The sequence below is a fragment of the Ovis aries genome, chromosome 2 (assembly GCF_016772045.2).
Source record: "Ovis aries strain OAR_USU_Benz2616 breed Rambouillet chromosome 2, ARS-UI_Ramb_v3.0, whole genome shotgun sequence".
NCBI classification, from domain to species: domain Eukaryota; kingdom Metazoa; phylum Chordata; class Mammalia; order Artiodactyla; family Bovidae; genus Ovis; species Ovis aries.
In genome coordinates this window covers 139,128,887-139,150,079 of record NC_056055.1, presented here as the reverse complement: position 1 = coordinate 139,150,079, position 21,193 = coordinate 139,128,887, and the positions used below count along the sequence as shown (strand labels likewise).

Here is a 21,193-nt window from a genome sequence, read left to right as displayed (position 1 = left end):
CTCAGTAAATACTATCAAAACAAACAACCTGCAGGGAATTTTTTTTAAAGATCTACAATGTCTCATTCTCTAAGTTTTTGAAAGCACAATTTTTAAAAATTACCCCTCTAACTCAAGATCTGTTTTTTTAAGCAAGAGCAAAGTGCCAGGCTCCTCGTCTCACAGGGGAGAAGCCCTCAGTGACAGTGGAGCCTGAGGGGCTGGGAAGGAACTTCAAAGTGTGTCTCCAGGAGGAGCTGGCTCTTGCAGCCTCTTCCCCTCTTTCCCCTAGCCCTCCAGGAGCAGGAAGAGCCCATTGGTTTATAGCACTTTCTCATCTAATTGCTTCAGTGCTTTGGAAATTGTTTTCTCTTTCTCTCTGTTATCTGATCAGCTTCCTACTTACTCCCCTCCTGGGTCCTACAGGGGATAACAGCACTAATATCTATTGCCATTTCTCCTTCTAATGCTCTCTGAGGGGAGTGGTTTTGGAACGGCATCCTCAGTCCTGCCAAGGCTGAGAGGCCCTTTTCCTTGAGCCTGTGAGCAGGCATTTTAAACCAGCTGCAGCTGGAATCCCTGGGCACGTCATGTGATGCCAGCCAATGGGAATTGCTTTAAATGCAGTTTCCAAAGAGGAAAGCAAGCATAGAATCCAGACAGGCTCTCCCCCTTCTCCAGGTTAACTTCTTTTTAAAAGTTTGACCCCGCATCATGACAAAACCAAGTTTTAATACTTAAAACGCCTGAACTTTTAAACCTCTCTCAGGGTAAGCCTTCCTCCTAGTCTTTTCTAATTTTGAAAGGCTGATTCCTTTAGCATTGTTGGTGGGTTGGCAATGACTGGGTTGTTGCAATAATTTCCTAGAACTAGATTTCCAGAAATAACCTAGGTGCACAGAACAACTATATTTTAAATTAGGAAATTTCTTTATTTCATTCCCTTATTCAACTACTGTTTAAGTAGCTGCTTTATGCTGGAGCTACTCTCAAGGTGAACAATGGAATTTAGTTTGGGGCTTCAGATTCATCTTCAACACAGAGGATTAAAAAACATGCTTCCCTCAAATGGACGCTGTTTGTATAATCAAGTACTCTATGTTATGTCAGCACTCCTTGGAAGGGAATTCTGTTAAACACCAAACAGTCAAAATCATTATAATATATAGCTGAGGATATACTTTGAAATGGGTTCCCCTGGTGCCTCAGTAGTAAAGAATCTGCCTGCCAATGCAGGATATAGGGGTTCAATCCCTGGGTCAGGAAAATCCCCCAGAGAAGGAAATGCCAACCCACTCCAGTATTCTTGCCTGGGAAATCCCATGGACAGAGGATCCTGGTGGGCTACAGTCCATGGGATTGCAAAAGAGTCAGACATGACTTAGTGACTAAACAACCAACAACAATACATCGAAATGGCCCAAGCTTCTTGTAAAAATGATGAATCTGTGCATAAGCACTTTGTTGATCACAAGTCAAACAGTAGCGGAAAGTCACATGAATGTACCCAGTGAGGGAAAATATCAGACAGACAGGAGGAAAACAAGCATGCTCCTTTATGCATCTCTATCATTCCACCCTATTCCATTGTATCTTCACTTGTTCTGTTTCTGTCTTTTGGAAATACTCCTGGTCGTTTTGCACAAAACATGTGATTTCTCAAAATGTGAGGGAAGAAAAATTCCAAACTCTTTTTGGCAGGAGCCAGCTGCCTCTCCATTCCTGATATTTCAGGCCATTTCCACACAAGAGTGAAACAACATCTAGGGGAAGGAATTAACTGGTGCACCTGAGCTCGAGCTGAACGGAGAGCTCACACTAGCTCCACTGTCTTCCAAAGCTCTGGTTAACTGAAGGAAGGTGCCTTCCAGGCCGTATGAGGGTCCTGCAGAGTCCACTTGCACTGTCTGGCCTTCTCTGACCCTCTGTAGGTAAAGATCTGCAACTGGTTTCTGACAACCACAGGTAAAACTTCTTAGAGAAGGAGAATGTTTGGGGGCGGGTGGGTTGGTTAAGGATGGTGATTTACTTTGAGAAAATGTGCCTTGTCTGTGAGCTGGGTCAGGACATACAGAGAGCTCCGGAAACATGGCTTCAGGAGAGACAGAGTCTGGCCTTAGCCTCGAGATTTCTGTCAAGAAATGGGCACTGCCAAACCTCACTGGGCACAAGCAGTAAAATTCTTACCATGAAGTAACTTGTGATGCAAAGGAATGTCCTTTGTTCTGAAATCAAATTATTGCCCATGTTAGAAGTAAACACCCAGCAGGTAAAGTACTGTTAACCTAATTAACAGTTAGAGAAGAAGCTGCAAAGCCAGTGTGGAACTGAGGTCTGCTTTTTCCTGATATCATACTGACACAGCGTGGAAATGCTGAAGATGAGGCTTTGGTGCCGTGGTTGGCATCCCAGGACTCAAGATTAAATTTCAGAGTAAACCCATGGATAGAACCTCTTTGGGTGGGAATCATTTCCTCCCTTATGGACTTCATGTAGAGCTCCAGAATCTGGCTGCAAAAAGGCAGTTCTTCAGTTGGTATCTTTACCACCTCACCATTGAGTGAAGCAGCATTATAGTCAATAATTGATTAATAATGATGTCAACAACACTCTTGAATTGCATTTATGTCTTTCATTTTTTCACATAGAATCATAAAGTGTGATGTCACATTTTATGAAACCCTTATTAGTTTTGGGACTCTGTCCAAGTAACAGTAAAGAAACTTTTAGGGGGAAAATTAACTGTACTGTGACAAGAATTATTGAACTGTTTTCCTCAAAAGACTTCTGTGTGTAAAAAAGCAGATTTTGTTGTCTCCCCAAAGAGATGAAACAGAAGCACAGAGAGTCTACATAAGTTGTCTCCCCTTATGTGTTACATGAGCTTAATGACGAGTATCAGAGCCCTGTTCTGAGTCTTCACCCAATGCTCTTTTTAGTAGACCAGCTGTAACATTGGTTTCCATCTTGGATATGGCACCAGTCAAAGCTTTGGGGAGAGTTTTATATACCATCCTAAGCATGTGGACTTTGGAGTCAAAATTACTTTAAATCCTGGCTGTACCACCAGGTTTGTCTTATGGTTTAGAGGAAATCGCTTAACTTCTGAACCTTAGTTTCCTTAGCTACAAAATGGGACTCATTAAGGTCTAATTCTCAGGACTGTTGTGAAGATCATAGCAGGTAATTGACACAAAGTATCCCGCCTGGGACCTGGCACATGGCAGCTATTCAGTAAGTGTCAATTTCCTCTCTGTCCCCACTTCCTAAGTATGAAGTTACTTGAGGGGAAAAAAAATGAGTCTGTGAAATACTCTTCTATGATTAGAATAATAATGTTGTAACTTCAGAAAGATGAAACTATTTCCCTCACTTTTGGAGGAAAAGATAGTGCATGTCAGATCTCAAATACAGTTATAATAAAATCTTTATAAAAGAGAGAATTTTCTGAATCTTATGTCTTTGCCTATCTGACAGGGAAAAATTAAAACACAGCAATAGCATGTGAAAGATTTCAGGCAGCTTTCTTTTTGTAATGAGCTATGATCCATCATGCCAAGAGCGTGGTTCATTTGTGTGGATACATTTTCCAATGACCTCAAAATTGTTATGACTTAAGTGATATGCTCCTGACATCATTTTCCCACTCATGGGTTTGAGGCCCTTCTGCAGCTTGTTCTGTAAAATAGCAAGTTTCCTCTGTACCCCGCCCCCAGAAGTCAGGAATTCTAAAATCCAGGAGTTGAATATCACTAAGACTGCTGCCTCCTGCTGTGGAAAGCAAGTTGCCTTTGAGATGTCTGAAGAGTTGGAAGATATGGGTGAGCCTATCACGTTTAACCCGCAGTGACAGGTGATTGGCAGCATAACAGCTGAGCAACAGCCATTTGGCCAGGAGTTCAAACCCCAACACGAAGAGCCATAGCAGGATCATGGCTTGATTTGCCGTGGCCATGCAGTCTGAATCACCAAGCACAGAGGCGGAGGCAGAGGTGACAGCTGGTAGCCATTCTCGTCAATAAAGTTGTGATGGGTGAGATGTATAAGCAACCACAGGCTGCTAATTTCAGAGACTTTGAGCCAAGTGCTTAGTGTCAAAACCAGCTATGGTCAGTGATGCAAACGTTTTGTGAAGTGTCCCTCGTTGACAGCAAGGCTCTTCCCCCAGACTCTCCTCCTAGTGGGTTAGGAGCAATTGCATCCTGCTGTCCAGAAACAATCCAGTTTGGGGAGAAGGAGGCTTTACCCTTTTTATTTTTTAATTTGGTAAATTTTTAAAAGTGTTTTATTGAGGTATAATTTACATATAGCAAAACTCAGTTTGATAAAATTGGATGATCACGTACAGTCAGGTAACCCCCAGCACGATCAAGAAAAAGACGTTTCCAAAGAGTTCACTCATGCCCTTACTGTCGTCCATCCCTTCTGCACCCCCAGCTTCTGGTGACCACACTGGTTTTCCTGTCCCTGTAATTTTATGTTTTCTAAAATACCATGTAAGTGAAGTCATACAGTATGTAGATATTTGACTCTGACTCCTTTCACTTAGCCTAATGCTTTGGAGATTCATTAGTGTTGCTCCATTTTCAGTAGTTTGTTCTTTTTCATTGCTGAGCAGAATTCTGGTCTGTGGATGTGCCACAATTATGTCCATTTACCAGCTAAAGGACATTTGTTTCCAGTTCCTGTGATGATGAATAAAGCTACTAAAAACATTCAGAGCCTTGTTGTTTTAAGAAAAATTTAGAGCAAAGTAAATAAATTTGTTTTATAAGAAGCCAGGATGATATTGGAGGTAGGAGTTGCTTCCTTCTTGACTAACCAATAGAAATACTTATCTTTATAACATCTTATACTTTTTGCACAGCAATTTACAGTTCATACATTCACACAAAGGACTTCCAATCTCCTTATTCCTATAATATCATAGTCACGCTGAGAAGGAGGTTAGAGATTTTACCTCATTTTACAGATTGTGGCTAAGAAACCTCCCTGCAATTCAGACTGCATAACTCCTGATCTCCTGTCCTTCCCTCAAAATGTATTTTGAACATCCTGTCATTCAGAACACTCTGCTGGATGCTTTTTGGGTGGTCACGTAAACTACATAAAAATACTGAATTTTTTTCTTTCGAAAGATGGAAAGACAGTTGGATGCTCTACATCATATATCATCAGGGAAATAAAATTAAGGCATCAATGAGATACCACTGTTCACCTATTAGAATAGCCAAAATCTGGAACACTAACAGCACCAAATGCTGGTGAGAATGTGGAGCAATACGAACTCTCACTGTTGGTGAGAATGCAAAATGATGCGGTTACTTTGGAAGAGAATGTGGCAATTTCTTATAAAACTAAACATGCTCTTACTATGTAATCCAGTAGTCATTCTCCTTAGTATTTATCCGAAGGAGCTGAAAATTTATGTCCACACAAAAACCTGTACAGGAATGTTTGCTTAAGACAGCTTTATTTGTAATTACCAAGTCTTGGAAGCAAAAAAGTTGTCCTTCTGTAGGTAAATGGATAAACCATGACATGTCCACACAATGGAATAGTCGTCAGTGCTAAAAAGAAGTGAGTTATTAAGCCACTGAAGACGTGAAGCTGGAGAAGGAAACGGCAACCCACTCCAGTATTCTTGCCTGGAGAATTCCATGGACAGAGGAGCCTGGTGGGCTACACCCCATGGAGTCACAAAGAGCCAGACACGACTGAGTGACTAACACTCAAGGACATGAAGGAATCTCAGATGCATTTTACTAAGTGAAAGAAGCCAATCCGAACAGAACACATACTGTGTGATCCCAGCTGTATGACATTCTGGAGGAGGCAACACTATGGAGACAGTAAAAGGATCAATAGTTGTGAAGGGGTGAGGAGCTGTGAGGAAGGACACATAGGCAGAACACAGCGGGTTTTCAGGGCCGGTGACAATACTCTGTGTGGCACCATAATGATGGATACGTGTCATTATAACGTCCAAACTCATAAAATGTATAGCGTCCAGAGCGAGCTGCAATATAAACTATGGGTCTGGGGTAGGTATGATGTGTCAGTGTGGGTTCATCAGTTGTAGCAAATGTACAGCTGATGAGGGATGTTGATAACTGGGGAGGCTGAGTATGTGTAGGGGCAGAGGGTATATGGGACATCTCTGTACCTTCCCCTCATTTTGCTGTGAACCTAAAATTGCTCTAAAAATATAGACTTTTTAACAAGGGAGGGAGACAGTCTCAGATGAAACCTGGCCTACCACAGGCTTGAAAGGAGGACTAAGCCAGGTCCGACTAACACAGTCACAAGGAGTGAATGATCTGTGACGCGTCCCTGCCTCAATCCTTTTTGGAAGCAAGCAGAGCATAAATTATAGGGAGTGAATCCAACCTAAGGCTGCTGGGAGTCAGGAGACAGGATGCCCGAAGGGAAGAGGAATTCCTCAATGATGCTCCAGGACAGGCAGAAAGCTCATCTCCAGGGGAGAGGAAGGCCTCCCTCATTAGCCTCCAAGTTAGAGAAAGTGCTTACCAGACGAGACTTTCTTTGAACTCTGTCAAAGTTTGATTAATTTAGTGAAGAATCCCATGGATGGAGGAGCCTGGTAGGCTGCAGTCCATGGGGTCGCAAAGAGTTGGACACGACTGAGCGACTTCACTTTCACTTTTCACTTTCATGCATTGGAGAAGGGAATGGCAACCCACTCCAGTGTTCTTGCCTGGAGAATCCCAGGGATGGGGAAGCCTGGTGGGCTGCCGTCTGTGGGGTCACACATAGTCGAACACGACTGAAGCGACTTAGCAGCAGCAGCAGCAGCAGTGAAAAATCGGAGTGGAAATGCTCATAGGCCTAAAATTAGTAGATTTGTTTTGTGTGGTAGAGGCGGAGGCCAGGCCTTGTGATACAACTGTAGACAAAAAAAAAAAGTATGTCAATGAGATTCTGCCCTTTAAGAAAAGAATTCAACTTTGGGCTGCTTTTGGTGGCATTTGCTTGTTGGACCTCCCACAAGTTGGCCTCTTTAAATTCTAGTAAAATGGCTACTGACCAGCTCTAACTCCAGCCAGAAACCACATGGGTTTCTCGTTCCACTGGCCAGCAGTAGTGAGGAGGGGAAGCTTGGGTCTCTGCACCTCGTCTGTAAGTACCCTCTGTGCCAGGTCCATGGTGAAGACAGGAAAGCTCACCAGGCGAAGATCACCAGCCAGGAGTCCTACCCAGACAGTGTCCCTGCTGGAAGCAGTACCTGGATCTGTCCTCTAGGTGGATCATCAAACACCAGGCAATGCCAGAGCCACCTCCTGCAGCAGCCGAGCTGTGGGACTCTAAAAGGCCCAGGCACAAGAATAAAATAAAGTGAATTTTTATTTCCATTACTAAGACAGTGGGGGTTAATGGGTTTTAAATGTTTAAATAAATGGGCTACACCCTGTAATATTTAGGAATTCAGACTTCAGGGCAAAACTGCATGAGTTTGAATCCTGACTCTGCCTGCCTCCAGCTGTGTGTGGTTTTCTTGGGAAAACCATTTAAGCTCCCTGTGCCTCAGTCTCCTTAGCTGTAAAATGGGAATGATAGTGGTCTCTACCTTTGAGATTTCCTGTAGGAGTAAAGAGCTTAGGACAATAGGTAGCCATTCCCTTCTCCAGGGGATCTTCCCAACCCAGGGACTGAACCCAGGTCTCCTGCATTGCAGGAGGATTCTTTACCACCTGAACCATCAGGGAAGCCCAAGAATAGCAGAGCGGGTAGCCTATCCCTTCTCCAGGGGATCTTCCAGACCCAGGGATCAAACCCAGGTCTCCCAAGAGAGTGTCCTAACATGGCCTTAACATGTCCTGTGTCTTAACATGGCCATCTTATAAGGATACTGATGATTGGGTTTAAGACCCACCTTAATCCAACAGGACCTTATTTTAAACCAGTTATATATGTTTACACCCTATTTCCAAAGAAGGTTACGTTCTGAGGTGTGGGGTAAACATCTCTTTGTATGCTCAGTCTCTGTGTCAGAATGCAAGCTCCATGAGGACAGGGACTCTGTGTGCCTGCTTAAGTGTGGTCCAAGGCAGCCTGCATTACTTATCACAGAATTCTTATGGGGCTGCCTGCAAGGAATGGAGAGACATGGTGCCACCAGGAGGGCCATGCTTGAGGGAAGAGAGGCATCCAGGAGGAGGGAGAGAGACAGGATAGAGAGAAACGCATCTGAGAAAACAGAAAAGGAGAAAGGACCCAAATACTCTAGTATGGTATGTCTAGAAGCATTTTTGGCAGAATTAGAAACAGCCTGAGTCAGGAAGCAATGCAAGACGAGAGCAAACAGCCTCTGGATCACAGGCCAGGGAGGAAGGAGACAGGACAGAGTTAGGGCTGAAACCTCAGGGAGGAGCCTGCTGTGGATAGGAAGGCCCCGCTGGCAGGACAGTTGCTTCTAAAGCCAAGCAGTGTAGTTGGAAAGAACCTGCCTTCTCCAGATACCTGAGGTGGTCTGAGATGTAGGGACATTTTCAACCCATTGTGACCTTGTGGGTCGTGGAGCATGGAAGAAGACCTGGGACAGCCAGCAACATCCCTGCAGCACTTTCTCACCCAAGCCATTAGTGGTCTTGGTAGAGAAGTCTTTAGATGTTTATCACTGTGAAGTAAGCGAGTTCAGTTCAGTTCAGTCGCTCAGTCATGTCCAACTCTTTGTGACCCCATGAACTGCAGCATGCCAGGCCTCCCTGTCCATCACCAACTCCCAGAGTTTACCCAAACCCATGTCTACTGAGTCAGTGATGCCATCCAACCATCTCATCCTCTGTCGTCCCCTTCTCCTCCTGTCCTCAATCTTTCCTAGCATCAGGGTCTTTTCAAATGAGCCAGCTCTTCGCATCAGGCGGCCAAAGTATTGGAGTTTCAGCTTTAGCATCAGTCCTTCCAATGAACACCCAGGACTGATCTCTTTTAGGGCTGATCTCCTTTAGGATGGACTGTTGGATCTCCTTGCAGTAAGTTAACTGTAGTTACTGAGGTAAGCTAACTGGACTATGAAAAACTGCACTGGTGATGTTCCTCCACTAAAGGTAGTGTATAGTCTGCCTTTTCCATGACAGCATAATTGACCATGGACCCACAAAGCTCAGTGAACGGGACTGCAAGACAAAAAGAATAGAGAGAGGCCTGCCCCAGGATAGACATGCGGAGAGACAGAGGAGGCCTCATCCCTCTTTTTCTCCTCAGGTGGTGCCACTGAAAGGTAATGGGGATGCTGTCCATTTGTCACTCCTGGAACTCCCACTTGCTGCACTCATGACCTCGGTCACCCAGCTCCCTATTTGACCAGTGCAATCAATGAGACAGATTACCTAACCTCCCCCATGTTACCAAGCCGGTGGAGAGTCTGGCCAGGAGAGTTGCTAAGTGTCCTGTCCCCTATACTTGTGCCCTTTCACAGCCGCACTGTTAACTCTTCAAAATAAGCTCCAAATCCGTCACCTCAGAGCCTCAAACCATAAGAAAAATGTGGATTTCCCTCGCCATGCTGTGTTCCCCACTTTGGTAATTCATCCAGGTGGAGGGCATAACCTTGAGAAGATGATGTTTTGTTTCATTCCACAGGGTGCCCTTCAGACCAAAGCAGTGATCCACAGCCCACCATCACAGGGGGTCCCAGCGGAACTGCGCAGGGTCAGTTCTCCAGTGAGCCTGGTAACCACAAAGGTGAGGTCATTAGAAGTTTGGGATGGGTGTCTCCTTTATTTATGGACGCTCCAGAGAAGATTCCAGAGCTGGAAATGATCACCTGATGTGATCCCTCTGTCTGGCCACTCTTCTGTTTTTTTTTGCTACAGGTGACAGCTGATTAAGTTCAGGGGCAGCCTTGCAGGGGAGCCCCTTATCTCTGGGGCTCAACCCCTCTGCAGCTGCCCGGGTGCCCAGTTACTGTTCACTGGGGAAGATGGGCTCGTGGCAGCTCTCCTTGCCAACTGCCTCCCTTTAGCCCATCCTCTTGGAGCAGACACTGACATGTTTCTATCCTATTTACCTTAAGACCTTTTGAAAGTTTAGCTTCTCAGGACTATCTTTCTATGATCCTGACACTGATACATTGAGCACATTCATAGGGGGAAGGAACACTGTGGACAAGAAGTTAAAACTTCAGTATCTGGTCTAAGCTTTCTATTAATTATCATCATTGTATAATGAAAGAATTGGACTAGATCAGTGGTTTTCAAACATTTAAAAGATATTAGAATCCTCCATTTTTTCAGATTGAAGGTCCCTGAGCTTCTGCTTGAAGAATCAGCTATGATTTTAAAAATATGACCTTTAATACTGATGCTCACATGTATGAAATGTGAGACTGAGTTGCCCTGAATCTCACCATAGAGCTTGGAGGTACAGTGTAATTCCAGGCCCAGCAGTGAGGTCTGAGTGCTTCCAGCTTCTTTGGAATCTGCAACCCAGCCTAGGTTTCAAGGAAATGCACAACTGAAGCCTCACCTCAGGGCAAGGAGGTTAGGGAGAGGGAAAAAAGAGAAGAGGGGGAGCCCCAGGAGCAGCAGTGTTTCTTGAACTTGAGGAGGCTAGGAGGTGAGACAGGGAGACACTTCAATTTCAAAAGAAGGCTGTCTAGATGTTACAGACCTACAGTCTAGATCTGTTCTCCCTAGCAGATGTCAGAAATAGGAGGTCTTCCTGTTGTAATCAACATACGGTATGGTTTGTTTGGCCCGACCAACTTTTTTTTTTTTTTTCTCAAACAGAAAACATTGAACCCAAATGTTTTCAAATTGAATGTGCATCCTCTGGTTCTCCACAAACCTCATTTGTTACCTGAGTGACCCCAAAGGCATTTTTAATTTGCAACACCTGCTTTTTTATTTTTTCCCTCTTGATGATCAAATGCTCTTTCATTTTATTTCAAAATGTGACGAATTGCCTCAGTTCTTCTGGGAAATATGAATAGCTCTAGAGTTCAGTCTGACTCTGGAAGGCTTTGACTCCGCCAGAGAAGTCCCTCCCAGCATCTCTTTATTTCATTTAACCAGGATACTTCAGGATGCTTCCCTGGAGACAGGAGACCCATGTCTGGAGGAGCCATGTCACACCTGCACATGCCTCAAGTCTGATATTTTGTGAACGTTTCTGCTAGTGAAGTGCATCATTTATTTTTCGCAGCCACGTCACTGGTTTAATTCCTTTAGCCCGATCTGTTCACTTAGAGTCAGTCACCCTATTTCATGCTATTCTTTTTCTCCGTGTTTCCATTTCTCCAGTCTCCTTGTTTAACAATTAATTTGCCAGAGAGATGCCGAATTATCCCAACTGTCACTGGACATACTTAAAAGTATTTGACAGGGACTTCCCTGGTGGTCCAGTGGCTGAGACTCTGGGCTCCCAAAGCAGGGGGCCCAGGTTCAACCCCTGGTCAGGGAACTAAGGCCCTGTGCAGCCAAATAAGTATTTTTAAAAGTATTTGACAATTTAGGATTTCTGTTTGAATTCAGTGGTTCTATAACCTTTTTTATTCATTTAAAAAACTTTAAAAGTTGAGGTATAATTGACCTACAACATTATATTTGTGTCAGGTGTACAACATTTCTGATTTAAGTTTATCTCTTTGACTCAAATCCTTGTCACTGCTCTTCTGACAAAGCTGGCGGACAGAGGAGCAGACTTCATCTAATCTTTAATAAGAATATTCTATACCTTTCTATTTGGCTTTTAAACTTCAAATGACTCAGAAATCAATATTTTGATGACTGAAGTGCAAGTGAAGAAGAAGCAGGAATGAGTTTTCCCTTTACTTCCATGATCAGAAATTCTGTGGGTTTTTATTGGAAGCCTGGGCAGAATAACTGGGAGCGTTGGCCAAGTGTCAGAGGCGCCACTGCCTCCCCTCTCTCTGGTGATGGACACAGCACCTTCATAAGGAGGGTCCAAACCAAATGCAGTTAATGGTCTTCCTCACTTTGCTTGTGCTTCTTCCTCTCTGGATTGCTATTAAACTGCTATTTCTCATTTTCATACTGAGGATCTCAAAATAGATGCAGACAGCAACAATGTCCGCCTCCTGTGTGGACAAGACCATCTGGGCTTTGGTCAGTGAGTGGTAGCCCTTGGTGCTGCTGAATTGGGCCAGAGGACAAGATTAAAAATGATTTCTGTTGATTTTCCTTCTTAGTAAGGAAATAGATATTTTTGTCCTTAAAGTGGGCTTCTTTTTTTTTTTCTTTTCATATCATTTCTCACTTTTATATTGCTTCTCATGGAGAGCTTGGGTCAAACAATGTTTTAAAATCTCCAGGAGGGGGAAGCCTGCCTGGTCCTCTAACCAGACGAGTTCATCAATCAAGAGAAGGCAGGGAAGGGAGGAGAGGGGATCGGTTCCTGAAATTCTAAAAGGCTGCGGCTATTTTTCTTGATTTCTGCTTCCCACTTCTTTTAATATTGTTGTTTCACGGTTTGGTTTGTGTGTTTGCATGTGAGTGTATGTATATAATAATAAAAATGTAATAATGTTCCATATAAAATTTTCTTTTTATCCTTTTGGTGTTTATAGCAATAGTAATAATAACAGATGGTCTTATCTACCACTGATAGTGAAAAAAATCACATTTCTGCTACACAAGAGATAAATATGCCTAAGGAACCAAATGAATAATATAAAATCAGGGCATACTCTTCACAGAATAGACAAAAACAATTGATTTCCATATTTCTTTTAATGCACTCCATTTTTATCATGTTATATTTTCCATCATTATAACAGAAACCTTCAATATTTTATGCACCTTCCACACTATGTCACAATTGAAAAATGTGTCGATTATCTTCATTGCTTGTATTTTGGGTTGGCTCTTTCTAGATGATCTAAAATAAGGAGAATAAATAGGTACAGAGTCTCCTTCTGACCCTAATGGATTGGTGGGATTAGTTAACAATGTGTAACTATGGTTCTCAACCCTGACCACACCTTAAAATTATCTAGGGAGCTTTTTAAAAATGATGCCAACCCCACACCAGACCAGTATCAGAATCACTAGGAGTTGGGTTCAGGCATATTTAAAATCTTCCTGGGTGATTCTAACGTACAGTCAAGATTAAGAATTGTTAATCTGGAGCAGTACCTTCCAGACCTCAACATCAATCCTGATTACCTCAAGGGCTTGTTAAAAACACAGATTGCCAGCCTCCACCTGCAGACTTTCTGATTCATTTAGGTCAGGGTGAAGCCCAAGAATTTTATTTTCTACCAAGTTTTTAGGCGATGTTGATGCTTTCTGTGATGTGTTTTCAATTAGCTGTGATAACGTGGGGCCAATATCTTGAGAACCACTGACATGAAACATTGTGTTAGAAAGGAACTTGAAGCCAAATGAAAGTTCAAGAGAAGAAGGCAATGTTTAGTTAGTCACAGCTGCCCTGGTCATAAAAGGAGGAATTGTGCTTGTCACTCTCACTCTTGAGAAACTCGCCAGTGAGCTGTCCTCAAATCACAGTACAAAACTGAGTTCCTCCTGAAATGAATCCCTAGTTGTAGCAATCCTACCCACATTGTCTCAGACGGTAGAGAATCTGCCTGCTGTGCAGACTTGTATTTAGTCCCTGGGTTGGGAAGATCCCCTGGAGAAGGGAATGGATACCCACTCCAGTATTCTTGCCTGGAGAATCCCATGGACAGAGGAGCCTGGCAGGCTCCAGTACATAGGGTTGCAAAGGTTCAGACATGGCTGAGTGACTAACACTTTCACTTACTTACACACATTGTGGAGGTATTCCTTGACCACCATCCTCATCCACAGGCAGCTCTGCCCAACCCAGCCAGGACTGGAAGCTGGACTCCTAAGACTGTCCAGCACCACACCACTCCAGCTCATGTGTTCTGCTGCTTGCCGACTTCCTCACCTTGGGGCCTCCAACCTGTCTACTCTTTATATCTATTGTCATAGACAGGTGGCTTGTTTTCCTACAAGATGAGTTATTTTATCCAGCTTGCCAGCTGGGACTGAGGACAAAGCAAGGCCTGTCATCACGGAACAAGTCCGTTTTGATGATGCGTCCTAGACAAAGGTTGCAGAAAGTCAGGGTCAGCGTGAGGACAGGCAGCAAGGTGCTGCAGAGAGAATAGATGGCTACTGAAATCAGACCCTGCCTACCTCAGTCTCTAAGCACTTGTGTGTTTTCTCTTAGTTCTGAGGGGCTCTGGCGATCATAAAAGCAGCCCACAAGCAGAACCCAGCAATGGCCATGCAGAGACTTCAAGCACCTCTCCTGTCACTGAGAAAAATTGGTGAGTCTTATCTGTAAGATTTTATTCCAACAGACAATGAAACAAAAGTATTTCTTACACTGTGTTATTTTGGTGAGTTGGAGAGAGTGGAGCCAGAAAGTGTTGCCCGCCAGATTCCTCCAAGTCGTTACTCTGTGGGCAAAAGTCTTTGATAGTGAAACCTGTATTTGGCCTCAGCAGGTTAAAACAGTGGTTCTCATCTGGGGGCAGTTTTGCCCCCTCCCACTCTCCTTCTGAGGACATGTTCGGTTGTCACAACTCTTCACAGGGGGTTTGTGTAAAGGACGTCTGGTGGATCGAGGCCAGGGACGCTGCTCCCCAGTCTACTGTGCACAAGACAGCTCCCGCCCCACCAAAGAACTGACCAGCCTGAAAGGACAAAAACTGGGGGCTTAAGCTAATGCAAAAAGGGTATATCATTTTCATTAAAAGTTTACTCCAGGATTTTGAGGAAATAAGCAGGCCATTAGAAAATTCATTGCATCTTTTTTTGGGAAAAGAGGTGGTCTTAATTTGTAACTTCTAAAAATAATTCTTAATTTTTGAGACATCTTATTAATATTTTGAAACTTGACAAATTAAATCCTCACTACTTCTCTGCCGCTGCTGCTGCTGCTGCTGCTGCTAAGTCACTTCAGTCGTGTCCAACTCTGTGCGACTCCATAGACGGCAACCCACCAGGCTCCCCCGTCCCTGGGATTCTCCAGGCAAGAACACTGGAGTGGGTTGCCATTTCCTTCTCCAATGCATGAAAGTGAAAAGTGAAAGTGAAGTCGCTCAGTCATGTCCGACTCTTAGCGACCCCATGGACTGCAGCCTACCAGGCTCCTCCATCCATGGATTTTTCAGGCAAGAGTACTGGAGTGGGGTGCCATTGCTTGAGCTGCTCAAATTGCTTGAGCTGCTTTTAAAGTAGTCTGTAGTTGTCTCTCAGTAACCACAGGGAATGGTTCCAGGAGCCCCCACAGATACCAAACTTTGCTGTTGCTCAAGCCCTTTACATATAGAATGTTGTGGTACAGTTTGCCCTCCACATCCATAAGTTTCACAACCACAAATTCAGCCAACCTTGGATTTGCACAAAACCCATAGAAATGGAGGGCAGATTGTACTTAATAGTCAGAATAGCTCATGTAAGGGTACTTGATGAAATATTATAGGCCTAGTATCTCATATTAGAGATACTTTCATATTTTGAACAGAGTTCAAAATTTCTTTCAGCAGAAAGACCACTGAACTTCGCAGGTAGAAGACTTGGGTTCTGATCCTAAAGCTAGCATTTTCCAGCCCTTTGATCTTGGGCAATGAATATAGTTTGGGAAATGGCTCCGGCCCCAGCCTGACTCCCATCAACCTCCACTGATGACCAGCTTTACTCAGAATATCAGGGCTGTGCTGTGAGCGATGTCCGCTTCCCTTCCCTCCACCTTAGAACTGCCCCTTCTGTTCAGCTGTCCATTCTTCCTTCGCTCACCCGGGCTCACCTCTGTGATGTTCCTGCTCTCCAGGTCCTGCCGCCATCAGGCAGACGAGCCCTGGCTTTCACATTTTTCTCCCTCTGCTGCCTCTTCCCCATTTGCTGATTCCTCTCCCCATCTAACAAAAGTCTTCCCTTGGCCCTGTCCCTCTCTCTTCTTACTTTTACACCTCAGACTTCCTCAGACTGACGTCCAGCTCGGTTGCCTCATTCCTTCACCAACCCCTCCCTCTCCAAACCCGAAATCATCCATGCCCTCACCACATCCCTCAAACAGTCCTCGGGAAGCTTAGCTCCCAGTTAAGAGAGCCTTGTATTCATCAGGTTGTGCAACACGGTGCCATGGACCATGCTTTCCACGAGTCGCACTCGTCCTCGGTTTCTACAGCACCGCGGTCTTCAGCTTCTTTCTCCCAGATGTCCTCTGTCTTCATCCTGCTCCTCTTCCACCCACCTTGAAATACAGGCAGTTCTCCAAGTCCTTGACTCTCTTCTTTCTTCACTTCTCCCTGGGCAATAGCCTCTCTCACTAGTGTATTCTGGTACCAACTCTCAGCTGAGAGAGCATGATTCTCAGGTCTCTGTTCTGAGCTCCACCCTACTACACCCACCTCCTGCTGCCCGTAGACTCCTGATCTACACACCAGAGCCTCAACAGAAAAGCCCACCAAAGGACCTCCACCAGCTCACCAGACCTCGCCACTTCCATGAGTGCTACACACAATCTCCTGTGACCTGGTCTTCAAACCTGGTGCTCCTTTTTGATCCCCATGTCTCACTTAACCCTACCTCCAATCACTTATTTAGCATCCTTCCCTGGCCCAGACCTACCATTATCTGTCTCTCTCTACTCTCTCCTCTTTACAGATCAGCTTTCATTTCTAACACTTGATCAATTGTCTTAAAGCATATTCTGACTTCTCAAAGAACTTTAGTGGCTTCCTGTTTCAGACCAAAAGAGGTTCAGACTCCTCAGTCTGCTTTTGCGAGCCTCTCTCTATCTCACTGCAGTTTGTCCCCTAGACTCAGCTCCTGCATGACCCTATATGCACCCTCTGGCTTCCTGGAGTCAGACTTCATGTTGTTCCTACCAGTGCATCTACTTCTGTGCTCTTTGCCCCCTCCTTTCAGTTCGGCTCTTACCTATTTCATCAAGATACAACATCATATCTGTCTTCTCTACAGAGTCCTTGATTTCTTTAACACTTCTTGAACCATCATGGACCATTTATGACTGTACTACTCAAAGGGCTCGTTCATATGAAAATGAGGTTGTGTCCTAATGTACATCAAGCTACTGCTTTCTTCAAGGAAGTCTTGCTCCCCTTCCCCCATATATAGTCTCAGCCAAATGAAACAAGATACTTGGTAACTAATTGAACTGATTTTTATTCCGACACAAACTCTTTATGACGTTGTGAGTGGTAACATTGACAGGCTGGGTCCTTGCACCACTTTGGTATATTACTCTCTGTGGCTTTCCATGTTTTGTCTGGTGTTGTGGTTGACCATGTGCCAGCAGTTCAGCTTCTCAAGGGCAAGGGCCAAATGTTCCTTCTTCCTGTTTCTAGTACATGCGATGGGTCTCAATAAATTTGTCAGGCTGACTTCCAAGACCACTCTTCAGAACTCATATTTTTATGAAAGGAATGTTCTCCCTCCTCAATCTTTAAGTGGTGGTGGCAATAACAGGATTCAGAATAATTCGTCAGATAGTGTTTCAGGTCATCCGTGCCCTAGGGAAGGTGGGAGCCCATTTTTCTCTCTGTGTTTGATATTCACCTCAATGCCCTGTGGTACAACCCAGGGGTTGAAAGGAAGAATGTCTTGAGGGGATCAGGCACGGCATAGTGAGAAGAGAGCTGGGTCATGCCAGGGGTGACGCTCCCAGCAGCAAGTTCAAGGACCCTTCAGGGTAACAGGTCCAAAGACAGAAGTTCCAGTGCTGGGCTGGCCACTCAGATATGTGGACACAGACTCCTTCCATTACTTTGCCCCGCTATCCCAACACATCAGCACTTAGAAGCACAAGGTAGCTGAAGCAGCATGCTAAGGATCCCTTGTTCACATGGCATTGTCCAAAGAAGGAAGGAAGAGATGGATGGAGAAGGGCTATCCTCAGGAGTCTCTCCCTGTTGGTCATGAGGGAAACCTTTCCCAGAAGTCCCGAGGACACTCCTTTCACATCTTATCAGATGGAATTTGCAGAGGTGGCTCTGCAGGAAAGAGGAGTCCGGCAAGGGAAGCTGGAAAGGTGAGCATTTTCAGCTTCTGCAGAAGAAAGTAAGCAAAGAATAAAGGGGTTAGAGAAGCAACCCATAAAGTGTTCTAGAAGAATCCTAAAGAGGTAGTGATGGAACAGATAGGTACAGGGAATGATGGAGGGAAGGCAAAATCAGAAGGAAGAGTTTATAAGGAAGACCCAGACATGACAACGAAACACTGTGAGACTGTGATGACAAGGACACATTGAGGACATTGTTCTGATTCATCCAACACTTATGGCAGCGGCGAGTCTTCCTCACAGTTATCTCACAGAATGCACACACCAGTCTTCTGGATGATGTTCCCTATGAGTCAGCTAAACATGGGGACGGCTACTCAGTCAGCTCCCAAATGCTGGACTGGAAACCACTACTGGGTTGGAGGCATCAGATTTACCTGCTCCTGCCCCAGTTGGCTAGCATGGGGTTCACTCACTGTCACAGAGAATAAATGGCAGGTCTAGGGTTTGAGTCTGGATTTTCTGTCTCTAACAATAATAGTAACAACTAATATTTGATATTCATTAACAACTTCCTAGGCACTGTGTTAAGGATTTCGCATGAATGATTCTCTTTAATCCTCATAATAATCCTGTGGGAGAGGTGCATATTATATAATTTCTGACATTTAGAGAGTACAAGGGACTTGCTGTTGGTGTTACCTAGTCAGTAAAGTGACAGAGTCAAGATTTGAACACAGCTCTAACTCCAGAGCCCATGTTTTTAGCCAGTACATTCTGCTGCCTCTCCCAGCTCCAAATGCCTAGCCCAGGGTTTTGTTTTGTTTTGTTTTGTTTTTCCCTATATTCTCTATAACTGTCATTGCAACAAATCTTGAATCACAACCAGCTAAGGAGTAAATTCTGATGGGGAACAAACTCTCAGCCTGTGATTGGTGGAGAAAATTCCAGCTCTGACCCTTGGGAGAAAGCTTCTGGCCTCATGGGAAAGGTGTTCCCATGGGTACGCAGTGGGGCGGGGCTCACTTGGCTGGGGAGAAAGAAACCTCATGTTGCAAGTCCAAGTCAGTGGTTGGCCCGGTGCATCTCTGTTCCTCTTCCTGTGTAAGCCTGTAACTGTATACAGTGAATGACAGAATGGAAGTAGTCTTTTATGCCGTGGGGCTTTTTTCCATGATGGTAATCCTCCATTTTAATGCTGATAAGTACAATAGTGAGGATTATGCCCCTTAATTTAATTTGGCCTGCGTATGGCAAAGCTCTCACAAGGCTTTTATTTGACATTCTTTAGCACAGCTAGCCTGTTGTTGTGTAAAAAGAAGCCCCTATGAGGGAGGCAGCAGATTGATCATGCTGGTGCAGATGTTTTTACCCAGCAGCTTGTAACACACCCCCAGAGAAGCTGCTTCGTTGTGGGCCACTTCAGGTTCAAGAGAGACTGAAACTTCATGACTCAGACAGCTCGAGGGGAGCTGGCACTTTGCAAGAGGGGAAAATGGGCACATGTTTCTCCCGTTTGTCATCCGTACAGCCCGGGGCTTGAGGCCAATTGGGCTGACCTCAGAATTGATGAGCCAGGGCAACAGCCTTCCCATCAGGGCTGACTGTGGGCCAGATTTTTCTGTGGGCTGTGAAGTACAGATTGCCACATATCTTGACAGACTGTGTGGGGGGTCATTGTAGAAATATGTGGCAGTGCTAAGAAGACTCAACAAAACAAAACTTTTCTTTCCATGTCAGTATCCAGAGGAGGTCTCCTTTCCCACCTTTCCTCTCCCACCCTTCAATGCCCATGCTATTTTCCTTCCACTTTCATTTCACTAATGCCAGGGGCTAGCGCACATTTCATGCCCCTGTGGCCAAATTAGTGCCTAACATATTAAGAGACACCCCCACCTCCCCATGACACCAGGGGGGAAACATCAGCAGGTGTGAGAGGAGCTAGGGGTGGTGGCCTTCTTTCATGACATGCTTATGATGCTGTGTGTCACCTTCTTCGAGCAGAAAATCAAGTGACAGACCTGGGATTGAATCTTAGTTTAGCTAAAGTAGGTCCCCTGCATACAAACGAGTTCCATTCTGAGAGCACATTCATAAGTCAGATTTGTTCATTAAGCCAAACACGGTTCGACAGGGAGGGCTTCCCTGGTGGATCAGCGGTAAAGAATCTGTGTGCCAGTGCAGGGGATACAGGTGTGATCCCTGGGATGGAAAGATCCCCTGGAGTAGGAAATGGCAACCCACTTCAGTATTCTTGCCAGGAAAACTCCAAGGACAGAGGAGTCTGGCGGGCTGCAATCCATGGGGTCACAAAGAGCTGGACACAACTAAGCATACACACACATGCCCCACTAACAAATCAGGTAGATAGGTCTGTTCTATAGTAGGACAGACCTATAGTACTTTTCATGCACTCTGATCAAGTGGGACTTATCCCAGGGATGCAAGGATTCTTCAACATACACAGTCAATCAGTATGATAAACCACATTCAGTTCAGTTCAGCTGCTCAGTTGTGTCCGACTCTCTGTGACCCCATGGACTGCAGCACACCAGGCCTCCCTGTCCATCACCAACTCCCGTAGTTTACTCAAACTCATGTCCATTGAGCTGGTGATACCATCCAGCTATCTCATCCTCTGAAATCCCCTTCCCCTATACCATATTAACAAATTGAAAAGTAGAAACCACGTAATTATCTCAACAGATGCAGAAAAAGCTTTTGACAAAATCCAACACCCATTTATGAACAACAACCAAAAAAAAAGGCCTCTCCAGAAACTGGGCTTAGAGGGAAACCAGTCCTGGATGTTCACTGGAAGGACTGATGTTGAAGCTGAAACTCCAGTACTTTGGCCACCTGATGCACAGAGCTGACTCATTTGAAAAGACCCTGATGCTGGGAAAGACTGAGGGAGGAGGAGAAGGGGACGACAGAAGATGAAATGGTTGGATGGCATCACTGACTCAATGGACATGAGTTTGGGTGAACTCCGGGAGTTGGTGATGGACAGGGAGGCCTGGCGTGTTGTGGTTCATGGGGTCGCAAAGAATCAGACATGACTGAGCAACTGAACTGACTGACTGACTACCTCAACATAATAGAGACCGTATACGGCAAACCTATAGCTAACATCATACTCAATGGTGAAAAGCTGAAAGCATTTTCTCTAAGATAGGAACTAGACAAGGATGTCCACTCTTGCCACTTCTATTCAACATAGTTTTAGACA

At 44.7% G+C, this 21,193-nt stretch overlaps 1 protein-coding gene across 2 annotated transcripts in view; it reads left to right on the top strand.

Moving 5' to 3' along the window:
- The window catches only part of MYO3B (myosin IIIB), a 447,193-nt gene that overhangs the window by 307,910 nt on the left and 118,090 nt on the right, over positions 1–21,193 (top strand). For both annotated transcript variants that reach the window (XM_042242706.2, XM_060409776.1), the window contains exons 29-30: positions 9,583–9,684; positions 14,161–14,260. In XM_042242706.2, coding sequence (XP_042098640.2) covers positions 9,583–9,684; positions 14,161–14,260 — 202 coding nt within the window. The remainder of the gene's footprint in view (positions 1–9,582; positions 9,685–14,160; positions 14,261–21,193) is intronic.